At 42.9% G+C, this 12,971-nt stretch overlaps 2 protein-coding genes across 2 annotated transcripts in view; one reads left to right on the top strand and one right to left on the bottom strand.

Annotated features, from left to right (window-relative positions):
* The window catches only part of PRDM10 (PR/SET domain 10), a 98,777-nt gene extending 88,532 nt beyond the window's left edge, over positions 1-10,245 (bottom strand). Inside the window, exon 1 of the mRNA XM_049654376.1 lies at positions 10,157-10,245. The gene's annotated coding sequence lies outside the window, so the exon portion shown is untranslated. The remainder of the gene's footprint in view (positions 1-10,156) is intronic.
* A 176-nt stretch (positions 10,246-10,421) lies between these two features.
* On the top strand, positions 10,422-11,012 carry LOC125929552 (putative uncharacterized protein encoded by LINC00167). The gene has a single exon (XM_049640874.1). The coding sequence runs from the start codon at positions 10,422-10,424 to the stop codon at positions 11,010-11,012; it is 591 nt and encodes a 196-aa protein (XP_049496831.1).
* Positions 11,013-12,971: the final 1,959 nt, after the last annotated feature.

Here is a 12,971-nt window from a genome sequence, read left to right as displayed (position 1 = left end):
TAGGCAAAGCTGCCAGAACCCACGCTTGGGTTGGACCTGCTGCTGTTGCCTTGGCCTCCTACCAGATGATGCAATCACTAGGGTAGGCTTGATCTCAAAGGAACCCAAAGAGGTTATAATTTACCAAACCCACAAAGAGGTTTAAATGGGCCAGAGAGTGGAGGTAACTACAAAGCTATAAAAATAATAAAAATTCAAACAACAATTTTTAGAAACATAATATTTATTAAATGCCAATTTTGTGCCCAGCATTATTTTAGGAACTAAACAACAGATTGGATGGAAGATTGTATTAAAATATTCAGCAGAAAGGGAAAATATAAATAACATTAATTCACAGTTGTACCAAAACAAACGCTACCTGTGTGTACAGAACAGAAAATAGCAGCCCTCAAATACTCAGTGTTAACTGAGTCAGCTCATATCAGGAAAATTACTCCAAATATACTTTCTGGTTATCTCATGTATATGCATTTCTCTAACACTGGAATTGCTGGGCTTTAGAGACTGCATATTTTTTTACTTTCTAGGTAATACCAAACTGCTTTCCCAAAGTAGTCATAGCAACTTATATTCCCATCGGCCAGGTGTGAATATTCATATTGCTCAACACAGCTTCAGAATTTGTTACTGCCAACTATAATTTAGGTATACAGGAATATGGCACTGTGGTTATAGCTTGCATTTTCTTAATTATTAACAAGGGTGAACACCTTATTATCGGTTTATTAGACATTTGGATATCTCCTTTTCTGAAGGGCCCGTTCAAGACTTCTGCCCATTATTTTATTACTGCAGGTAACATCTTATCTACAATAAGATTCAATATTCAAGACCTATACTGAGTCATGGATATATTCTCCTATGTTAACTTAAAAGATTTATTGTTTTGCCTTTCAACTGCCATGCTTCCTGGGTCATAAATTAAGTGTTTGAATGCATGTGAATCTGTTTCTGGACTCCTGCGGCATTCCATTGATCAATTAGTCTATCTTGGTGCCAATACTACACTGTCTTAATTATTATAGCTTTTGTTGACTTCCAGTAGAGAAGTTTTTCCAATTTATTTTTTTTCTTTTTCAAGAGTCTCTTGCCTTTTCTTAGGCATTGACAGATATTTTAGCATCAGCTTGTCTAGATTTTTGTTTTTGTTTTTTTTTGGGGGGGGGCAAAGGACAAAGGGAGAGGAAGAGAAAGAGAGAGAATCTTAAGCAGGCTCCACACTCAGCACAGAGCCCAACACAAGGCTCGATCCCATGACCCTGGGATCATGACCTGAGCCAAAATCAAGAGTTGGTCGCTCAACCGACTGAGTCACCCACGCACCCCATCAGCTTGTCTAGTTGTTGTTGTTTTTTTAATTTGCTGGAATTATATTAAATCTATAAGTCTGTTTCCAAAGAACTGACATACTGCAATATCCAATCTTCCAATCCTTGACCCAGTGTATCTTCTTCATTTATTTAGACTTCACTTAAAGTCACTCGATAAAGTTTTAGAATTTTTTTGTAAAGGTCTTTTATACATATTTTGTTAGACTTAAAATATATCTCCTATACTTTTTTTTTTAGGATTTTATTTTTAAACAATCTCTACACCCAACATGGGGCTCCAAATCACAACCCTGAAATCAAGAGTCACATGCTCCACTGACTGAGCCAACCAGAAGTCCTACAGCTCCTATAGTCTGAAAAAAGAAATGATTTTTTAAATGATGTATAAAAATATATCATTTTTTTTTGATGAGACAGCTAGAGTTTGGGATAACTCATATATCATTCATATATAAAAGAATGAATATAAACATACTTAAAATTTTTCAATAAAACAAAGTTCATCAAAGTACAATTTCAGCTATATAATTTAGGTTTGGGGTTTGTTTGTTTTGTTTTTTAAATAATCTCTACTCCCAACTTGGGGCTTGAACTCAAAACCTTGAGATCGAGAGTCACACATTCCACTGGCACCCCATAATTTAGTTTTAATTCTAGAATTATCATTTTGTACTTATGTCATATCTCACCTCAGCAGGTTTAATGTAGTTGAGAAAACTTATATGTCACATAAACAAGTGGCCTAAACACCTACTGGTTGTAGGTCCTTATAGTTATCAATGTATGAAGTACTTACAATGCAGAATAATTTCATTCATCAACTTCAAGACAGGATGAATAAATAAGTAAGAGACTGAAATCTTGTTAATATACACACTGTTGTCTGGGATTGAGAACCCACACACCTTGCTCCTGGCCTTAGCTCCCACCACTCTTAAATCATTTGCTAAAATTGCCTCCTTTTTTTCCATTTGTAAAGTAGTTACAATATGGTTCTGTCAATGTCACACATTAAGGATGAAACATAAACAAATTCCTTAGAAAACAACTAAAATGGTTGGTCAAAAACACAAAGCAACATTTACTCAAAGGTGTTCCACTACCAGAAGGACATGAGACTAAGGTTGCCTACAATCATGGTTTGTAGCAAGACTGAAAATAACCCCCAACAGATTGGCCTCAAAATCTTCAAGCAACGCTAAGAAAATGGTAGAGATTTGCACACAAAAATAAGAATTTTGAAGAAAATGGGGTGCCTGGGTAGCTCAATTGGTTAAGCATCGGACTCTTGATTTCGGCTCAGGTCATGATCTTACACTTCGTGAGATCGAATCCCACATCCAGCTCTGCACTGACAGCACAGAACCTGCTTGGCATTCTCTTTCTGCCCTCCCCCACTCATGCTCACACACTCTCTCCTTCTCTCTCAAAAACAAATAAACTTAAAAAAAAATAATTTTGAAGGGAAGAAAACTTCAGAAATCACTTTGAATACCTTAATTACACTCACTGCTTTATTCCTCCAAACATTTAGAATCCAGTAAGTAAAAGGCATTCTTGTACCGCATTCTATATGACGAGGGAGGCAAAAAAGTATCCATCACTTCTAGGAATTTATAACATGTTTAGGAAACAAGACATAAGCACAAATAATTGCTACGTGATACAGATTAATTACTCAATAAATGGTACTATTAATTACAAAGCAGTACAAAAATCCTGTAGGACAGAGACAAAAGGATCACTTCCAAGTAACATGGTCAAATAGGGCCTCAGTGAAGAAAGACTATGTGCTTTCGACTTGCTCTAGCATAGAGATTGGCAAACTACAGCCCAAGTGTGGCTCGACACCTATTTTTGGATATAACCTGTGTGCTAAGAATGGTTTCTACATTTTAAAATAGTTGCAAAGACTTAGAAAAAAAAGAGTATTTCATCATACATGAAAGTTATATTACATTACATTTCAGGGCCCATAAATAAAGTTTCATTGGAACACAGCCATGCTTTCACACGACAGGGGTGAAGGAATAGTTGTAACAGGGACCATATGGCCCACAAAACCACAAATATTTAGTCCCTGGTTCTTTACCAAAAAAACAAAAAAAAAAATTACCAACCAACTGCTCTAGAAGGATGGATTGGAATTTGGTAGGCAGAACTGGAGGAGGAGGCTGGGTTGGGGGCAGGGGAGTGGGGATGTACAAGGAGAAGACAAACATTCCATTTGAGAAATGAAGGAGTGAAAACATGAAGGAAATCTCCAGAATACTGCAAGGACAGTGGGAAGACCAGTTTGGCTGAAGCAGAGGGTCCAAAATCGGCAAACAGATACTGACCCACTGATCACTATTTGCTTTGTTATTGAGCTGTTTATACTACTGTACTAATTAATGACAAGCATCCTCACACTGAGACTATGAGAGGGATACTATTATTATCCCCATTAACAATTAAGAAACTAGTCAAGACACCTGGGTAGCTCAGTTAGTTGAACATCCGACTTCAGCTCAGATGATGATCTCACCACTTTTGAGTTCGAGCCCCGTGTCCAGCTCTGTGCTGACAGCTCAGAGTCTGGATACTGCTTCAGATTCTGTCTCTGTCTCTGTCTCTGTCTCTCTCTCTCTCTCTCTCTGTGCCCCTCCCTGGCTTGCGCTCTCTCTGTCTCTCTCTCAAATATAAATAAGCATTTTAAAAAATTAACAAATAATAGTAATTAAGAAACTAGCCAAATGATTTGATAAACTAAGTTTACAGATATTATGTAATGGACCCAAGATGAGTCAAGTGAATCTAGTCTATAAATCTAGGTTCTTTTCCCTGCAGAGCCCATGCTGTTCAATGCTACACCATATCAAACCTCCATACAGGGTAGTAAAAGGAAATATTTCTACAAAGGTAAGTTGGGGCAAAACTCTCAATGTTTTCAATTATAGGTGTAAAAGGGATATGATTTTATCTGTAGGCTATGACTCTTTTGTGTTTAAAAGGACAGTTATCCCAGGGGCACCTGGGTGGCTCAGTTGGTTAAGCATCCAACTCTTGATCTCAGCTCAGGTCTTGATCTCGGGGTCGTGAGTTTAAGCCCCATGGTGGGCTCCACGCTGGGCATGAAGCCTACTTTAAAAAAACAACAAACAAAACAAAACAAAAAGACAATTGTCCCATGAGCTGGTGGTCCAAAATGTTCCACAATTGAAATCAAATTATCATGGGCTTTTCCTAAGTCATAGGAGAAAAAGAACTGTGAGCTTGATTTTCTCAATTTCAAGTTTTGCCTAGAAATATTTCTTAAATCTTTGCAAAAGTGATTCATTATAAAAATCAATGAGTAAGTAGCAGACCAAGTTTGAGAAAATTCAGCTGATTGTGCTTAGCTCAACTTTTTTTTAATGGATTATGTGCTCAACAGATTTCCATTTTATTATTTTAAGTTCAAATGATTAATTGAATACATTAATTCAACAGTTAACTCAATTATCTGGAGGTGGTTTTAAGATTTTCTTCAAAAGAATAATGTGTCTGAGAGAGCTATCATAAGCACTAAGAAAAAAATCAGACACATGTACACATTAGCAGTATCTATTAGATGAAACCATAGAAAGGAAAAGATAATACATTATCCTATTACTTACTCCATATTAAGTACTAAGTGTATGTAATAATACATATTAATTAATACATAGGTAATTACTTATTACAGCTTACTGCTTAGAAACACTCCCACCCCTATCAAACTAAGTCTAAAGCTGCACAGTTCTAGAAATATCATAGAAGCCATACATGCAAGCCACATATGTAATTTTAAATCTAAGTAGCTACATCTTTTAAAAGTTGAAACAGGTGAGATTAACTGCAATTATATATTTATTTAACCTAGTATATGCAACATATTATCATTTCAACATATAATCAGTATTTTAAGAGCACCTGGCTGGCTCAGTTGGAAGAGCATGAGACTCTTGATCTCCGGGTCATGAGTTCAAGCCCCACACTGGGTATAGACATTACTTAAAAATAAATAAATAGGGGCACCTGGGTGGCCCAGTCAGCTAAGTGTCTGACTCTTGGTTTCAGCTCAGGTCATGATCTCACGTTTGTGGGACAGAGCCCCAGGTTGGGCTCCATGCTTACAGCATGGAGCCTGTGTGGTATTCTCTCTCTCCCCCTCTAGCTGCCCCTCTCCCTCTCTCCCTCTCTCTCTGTCCCCATCTCTCTCTCAAAAATAAATAAGTAAACTTAAAGAATTCTCTTAATTTAAAAATACTAAACTTTAAAGTATTTTATAAATTGAATTTTTTTCATACCGAATCTCAAAATCTAGCATGTTTTTCACACTTACAGCACAAGCTAAATTTCAAGTGCTCCATAGCCACATACGGCTACTGGCTACCATGTTGGACGGCACAGATCTAAGGAATAGCTCTTTTCTTTTTTGAATAAATGTATTTATTTATTTTGTTTTTTAGAGGGGTGGGTGGTACATGGTGGGGAGAGGGACAGAGGAAGAGAGGGGGAGAGAGAGAGAGAATCCCAAGCTGAGTGTGGAGCCTGACACTGGGCTGCATCCAATGATCCCGGGATCATGACCTGAGCTAGAATAGAGTCAGTCATTGAATCAACTGAGCCACCCAGGTGCCCCAGGAGCAGCCCTTCAAAGATCACAACATGGAGCACCTGGGTGGCTCAGTAGATTGAACGACTGAGTCTTGATTTTAGAGCAGGTCCCAATCTCACAGTTGGTGGGTTCAAGCCCCGCATCAGGCTCTGCACTGACAGTGTGGAGCCTCCTTGGGATTCTCGCTCTCCCTCTCCCAAAAATAAATAAACATTAAAAAAATAAATTAAATATATATGTGTATGTGTGTGTGTGTATAAAGATCACAGCCGGAAAGAGGCTGTGGATCACAACCAGAGTCAGACCCAGAAAGTGAAGGATATGGGTCAAGAAAAGGAGCATGTAGCTCCAATATTCTAATGTTGAAATAAATGAGAGTTCAACTAGGAAATGAATAACAAACAATAATGGGCCATTTTAGCAGATAATGACCTTTCAGCAATGTACTGGAGGTTCTTAAAGTATTGTACAGTATTGATTTTATGATATTTGTTTCCTCTACATTGTAACTAGTCTTGCTATAATTGTGATTTGGAATTATCCATAATTTCTCCCCTCCCTCCCCATTTCCTCACCACCCCCACCAAGTAATCTCTAAACTATTTCAAAGTTATCAAAAACAAAAGATAAAAACAAACAAAAAAACTACTTCCAGGTGCTTTCCATAACCTGAACAAATTTAAAATCTACACAGGTAATGTATAAGCCTCTGAAGGATTTGGATAAGGGAATTGGAAATAATGTTTCAGTACTAATAGTGAAGTATCAATGTCACAGAAGGTGCGGGGCGCCTGGGTGGCTCAGTCGGTTAAGCGTCCGACTTCGGCTCAGGTCATGATCTCACGGTTCGTGGGTTCGAGCCCCGCGTCGGGCTCTGTGCTGACAGCTCAGAGCCTGGAGCCTGTTTCAGATTCTGTGTCTCCTTCTCTCTGTGACCCTCCCCCGTTCATGCTCTGTCTCTCTCTGTCTCAAAAATAAATAAACATTAAAAAAAAAAAAAAAAAAAGGTGCTGTAGGCAATAAACTGGAAAGGCACCTGTTCAGAATGTTCCACATAAATCTTGAAATAGGAATGTGGCTTTGAAAAAAAAAAAAAAGACAGAGGCTAGATTTAGCAGTGATTTAAGTAAATCATGTAAACGGTAAAATGCCAGAAGAGGGAGAGGAAGGCTTCAACAGAGAAGAACCAAAATAATGAAGTCAGAGCTCCCCTCTCACCCTCCTCCTCCCACACAATACCCAAGGAGAATTCCAGAGGTACCCTTCAGTAAAGATTTGGTGGTAGCAAACGTTTCCTTTTTCTTTTCTTTTTTTTAATGTTTTATGTATTTTTGAGAGAGAGAGAGAGAGAGAGAGAGAGAGAGTGCAAGCAAATGGGGGAAGGGCAGAGAGAGAGGGGGACAGAGGATCTGAACCCGGCTCTGAGCTGACAGCAGAGAGCCTGAGGCAGGGCTGGAACCCCAGAACTGAGCTGCATAGGACTGAGGCACCCTGGAGCCCCCATTTCCTTTTTCTTAACTCACTGGGTCTTAAGATCTAGACACCAGATCAAATTCTTATTTGCTAATCTATTGAAGTACTTATGATAAATTTAGACAATAATCAGTAAATTCTGCCTGTAAAAATACATACAAATTGCTGGACAGGGTGTGTCTCCACTCTCTGGGCAAGAGGTAGGGTCGGAGATTATGTATTTTATGTGGTAATAGGTCAAAGTACATCAGCATTCAATTTTAAAACAGACTCACACTAAACCATTCAAACATTGCAAACAAGAGTTTCACCGTTTATCACTTTTACCAAATCAAAGTATGTAGTTACGATGTGTTGACTAGTGCTTAAAAGGTAAAATTAAGCACTCTGATCAATTCTGCTTGTTATACAGAAACTCATCCCATCAGGATACGTTTGTAAAAAGTAAAAGAAATCAAACGCTGTAATTCCTACAGTTCAGAGGATTTCATGACGCCCCTTCAAGTAATGGGGAAAACTACTGCAAGTGGCAAATCATCAGCGAAGTCCTCAGGGTACCTACCCATCTACATTAAAAACAACGGAAACTAGATACAAAAACCACACACGCGATGCCGAGTTTGTAAAAATGTTTCATACATACACACACAAAAGATTTGGAGCACACTAAAAATAGCAGCAGGGATTATTTCTGGTAATTTTACTTTCAGTTATGGTATTTTATACTGTTCCTAGGTTTTCTGCATTTTCTACAACGATCACGTATTATTGTCAAAACTAGGGAGAAAAAATTTAGACAGGTGGAATCTGAGGCAGTGCCAATCAACAGGATTATATTGCATTGACAGGCTATCCCTTATACCACGCTAATCTAAGAAGAAAGCATTCAGGGCCCATGCCTTGTCTGTAGTAGAATCTTGATTATATTCACGCGTACAATACAGATGCACACATTAATACTTGTGCTGCAAAACATTAGAAAACTAAAAAATGCTTCACTTAGAAAAACAGAAAGCAGTTTAATGCTCAAAGAATAAATCAATCTTAATTGATCCCTCTTAAGGAGTCTCAAGGTGGGAAAAATGTCTTGGTCGAAAATTTTAAAATGTAGACCGACGACTAAATTGTTCGCTTTAAAACGGCTCATTTGTCAAGTTCACCTCAATTCACGAAAAAAGTAAACGTAGAAGTAACTTTCTAAATATACCAGTTTGAATCAACACTGCTTGCAACAGGGCTTTGCCGCCAACAATGACAATTTTGTTTTCTGAATTGGACGGCAACATAGAAGTATGGTTCCTGAAGGTGCAAACTACTGAGGTGGGGGGGGGGGGGGAGTGGGTGTGGAGTGCGGAGAAGAGTACCCAAAACAGTGTACCTTCCTGCCTTCAAAGAGCTTACTGCAAAAGCTAGAGTGATGTCAAAGGAATGGGTCGGGCAAAGAGGCCACAGTACAGTCACGAGTGATTCTTTTGGTTTTTAATGAAGGTAAGTACTGTTGAGGGTCAAGAATTTGGGGGGACAAGATTTGAACAGACGATGGCGCAGACTTCGGCACAGGGCTGAGCTGGGTGGGACTCGTCGCACACTTAATCCTCGATGACAGCACCACCAGCAGCCCTCCTTGTGCTTAAATGTACACAAACACTGTTTGAAAATTGAAATCCAGCAAATCCTCCAAACAAGGCTAAACACGCCCGCACACAAAATTCAACAGCGCCGCGTTTTCATCTTACTTGGTAGAGTACCTAACACCTGGCTGCGGACTTAGAAATGCTTAAGGAAAGCTGATGATCGGCTGGAACTACACACAACCAACCCGCTCGCAAAGGGCCTCGGGCTCACGCCTTTGCACGCAACACCGGGCGCAGGTTGACCTCGGCCTGCGCCCTGCCCACCCCCGGGACGCTGTTTACCGAGACTGACCCAAACGTGCCATCCCCACGCCCCTCCAAGCCCGGCCTCCCCGGATCCCGGCGACGCCAGCTTGTAAATGTGGGACTGGGGTGGGACCGGCAATCAATGGCAGGTGGGTGGCGCGGCCTCACGAGACAAAGCGGGGCGCCCCAGCCGCGGGAGCCCTCCATCACGCGGGCCGACCGCCCGCTTGGCCCCGAGGCCCGGACCGCGCCGCCACCCCCGCGCCGCCCCCCGGGTATCGGGCCGGCGGAGACCGCCCGCCGCACCCCGAGCGGCCGCCGCACCCCGAGCGCCGACCCAACCGCCGCCGCAGGAGCGCGCAGGGCGCCCAACTGCCGTCCCGGCCCAACCAACGCGGGCAGGGGAGGAGAGGTGCGCGCGGCCGGCGGAGCGTGCGAGCCACTCGGGGGTCGCAGAGGGGAGGCTGCGCGCGGGGAAGGCAGGGGCCAAGAGGCGCCGAAGCCATCGCTGAACGCAGCGCCAGGAGGGGCTCCTTTAGGGGGTTTTGCCCCTTTCCCCTTAGAAGGTGCAGATGGTTTGACCCCCCACCCCGAGTGAGGTGCCTTGTCCCAGCCCCGGCTGGACTGTACCATCGGGCGGTGCCGCCGGGATTTCTCCCCCCCACCACCACCATCAGTTTCCCCCCCCCACCCGGGTCCGCGGTCGGTTGGCCCCGGCCGGGCTCTGAGACGCGGAAAGAGCTTGGCGCCATTTTGGGTGGGACTAAGCAAAGACGAAACACCCTCCCAGTCGATGGGGTACTCTGGACGCTGGCTTATCCGGTTCCCTTAATCCTTTAGGTACTTACACGACGTTGGGTGAGGGGAGCTGGAAGATCAGCGGGTCCCCGATCCTCTCTCCCTAGGGGTGATGGAAATCAAACCCCCCCCGCCACCTCCAGGTGGTTCTTCCCGCCGCAGAGTGGGAGCAGCATAAAAGGCGGGGCCTTATTAGCATAATCTGCCTGGCAACCTGATCTCGACGTCATATGATTGGTTGAACTGCGTAAACCCCATGCCCTGCTTAGAGACGAGTAATGCTGGGGCGAACTGACAGGCCCAGATTTAAGACTCATGACGAAGATCCTGAGACGCTTATTCAGGCGGCAGAGAAAGCCAAAAGGAGATTCACACAATGGCCCAATGACTGAAGGCCTCTTTATTTCGTGCTCTGCTGTTCATTTAAAACCCAATCAAAGAGCGGGTCTCAGTCAGCGCTCGCTTGCGTTTGTACTCTCAGCCAATCAGAAAACCCGACTCTTAGGATTCAGGGTCAAGCCGGCCCTGAGGGTCCCGTGGCCGCGGAGGTGGGGGAAATGTTCAACCTCGGTGGCCGGATTAGACGGGTTGGAGTGCTCTTCTGGGCCGAGCCAGCCCCCTGCACCCGAGATGCTCGGTGTGCTGAGCAGCCGCACCAGGGGATGTGGCGGGGGGAGCGCGCCGCCGGCTTACGGGCGTGCTCCTGCTTGGCGCCCTCACACAGTTTTGCACCTGAAGCCGACCTGCCTGCGGAGGCTCAGTTGTACGGATGCTACGCGCCAACTCCGAAGGCGGCGCCGGCCTCGACCGGTGGTCAAGCGCCTTCCTGGGCCTCGGGCTCCTGGGCCTCGGGCTCCAGCCTCCCGGAGTGCAGCGCGATCCGAGCGCCGCTCCTCCTGGGGCTGATGGCGCCGCTACCTCTGACCGCGCGACTGCGTCTTTGCTCAGTCCTTGCCCAACCCTGGAGCCCCTCACTGCATCTCTCCTTTACCCTCTCCCATTCTGAAAAAGGAAATGATTTTCAGAAACACGAAATATTATCCAACACTGATGAACCGGCAACTCAATCACTCATTTCTTAACCTCAGGCTTCCACATCCTACCATCCCTTAAAATTGCCTCCCCAAAGGGCAGCCAAGTGCACAGAAATGAGCCCAAGCTTTGGAGCAAGACGCCCAGCCCTCGTTACACACCCTGAATAAGAATGGCAACTAAATCTCGAAAAAACTTCGAACCTTGGAACCTTCAGGGAGTGTTCCCTTCCAAGACATCTACCTTGCTACATTGTTTTGAAGACAGATTTGCATGTAAAAGTACCTCCCACGCTGGAACTCAAACGAATAGAGGGTGTTAATGACGATAAGACCTACAAAACTGCTAAACTAATTGGCTAACCAAGAAGAAGGGGAAGAAAGCACAACTAAGCAAAAGACTTGAGACTGGAAAACACCCACTGGTGGGGAGGGGAATTTGTAAAATTCATTCAGCAATGTCCTCCTCACTGTTTCGTTTATTAAAAACAAAAACGAAAAAAAAAAAAAAAACACTGGAAACAAAGTGGAAAGAAGAACATAGTGTTTTTCAAGCTTCAAGACAGTTGATTACCTTGTAAGGTAGACCATGACTAGACCATGTCTTGTTCCTCCACAGAGATGGAGGTCACGCTGGACTTAGAATTCAGCGATCCTTAAACACTTGAATTTAATTGAGAAGAAAGCGTAATCTGGGGCCTGATAAGGCGGATGCTAGTAACTCTTCAGTGGACAGACACTTGGAAGCAGTTGCCTTAACAAAGACTGTATTGGTTAAAAGAGTCACTCCAGTGTTCCCCTTTAGTGCTGTAAGCAGACAAACAATGCCAGAGACTGGACAGGTCCGCTCTTGTATCTCTTGACCTCTAGAGAAAACTTTCCCCATTTTGATATTTGACATTACATGCCCCTTAATGGATTACAATGGTCCCAAATGAGGTCCGCTGACCAGAAATAACACCAAGGAATCCAAAAGAGGAAGTTGCCATGAGGAATGGGGCCATCTGGACTGCAAAGCACCAGTTACCCTCACAGACTTGGAGAAATGATCTGAAACTTTAGAGTGCACACATATTACAGGGAGACACCACCCCAGAGATTTTTTTATTCAGAAGGCCTTGAGTGAAACTCAGGACTCTGCATTTCATATAAATTTTTAATTTTAAATTTACACTCAGTAAAATTCACCCCTTTTGGCATGTAAGTATTTATTGAATATGTACTGTATGTAGTAGAGGCATCAGAAGAAAATTAACAAGATAATTCCAGGCGATGATAAGTGCTGTGAAGAAACTAAAGCAGGAAAAAGCAAAGGAGAGGGAAATGCTGACAATTTAAATAGAGTGTCAAAAATGTCTTTTCTAAAATACTAACGTTTGAGCTGAGACTAGAATAATGGGGGAAGGGCAGAGGGGGGGGAAGGCAGCCATTAAAATTCACAACACAGGAAACAACAGATGTTGACAAGGATGTGGAGAAAGGGGAACCCTCTTACACCGCTGGTGGGAATGCAAACTGAGCAGCCACTCTGGAAAACAGTAAGGAGGTTCCTCAAGAAGTTAAAAATAGAACTACCCTACAATTCAGCAATTGCGCTTCTAGGCATTAACCCAAAGGATACAAAAATACAGATTTGAAGAGATACATACACCCCAATGTTTATAGCAGCACTATCAACAATAACCAAATTATGGAAAGAGCCCAAATGTCCATTGACCGATGAATGGATACAGAAGAAGTAGAATACATACAGAGAGAGAGAGAGAGAGAGAGAGAGAGAGAGAGATGCAATAGAATATTACTCAGCGATAAAAAAGAATATCTTGCCATTTGC

Source organism: Panthera uncia, chromosome D1 (genome assembly GCF_023721935.1).
Source record: "Panthera uncia isolate 11264 chromosome D1, Puncia_PCG_1.0, whole genome shotgun sequence".
Classification (NCBI taxonomy): Eukaryota; Metazoa; Chordata; class Mammalia; order Carnivora; family Felidae; genus Panthera; species Panthera uncia.
Note: the sequence above shows the minus strand (reverse complement) of the source record. Positions and strands in the feature narration are given on the sequence as shown.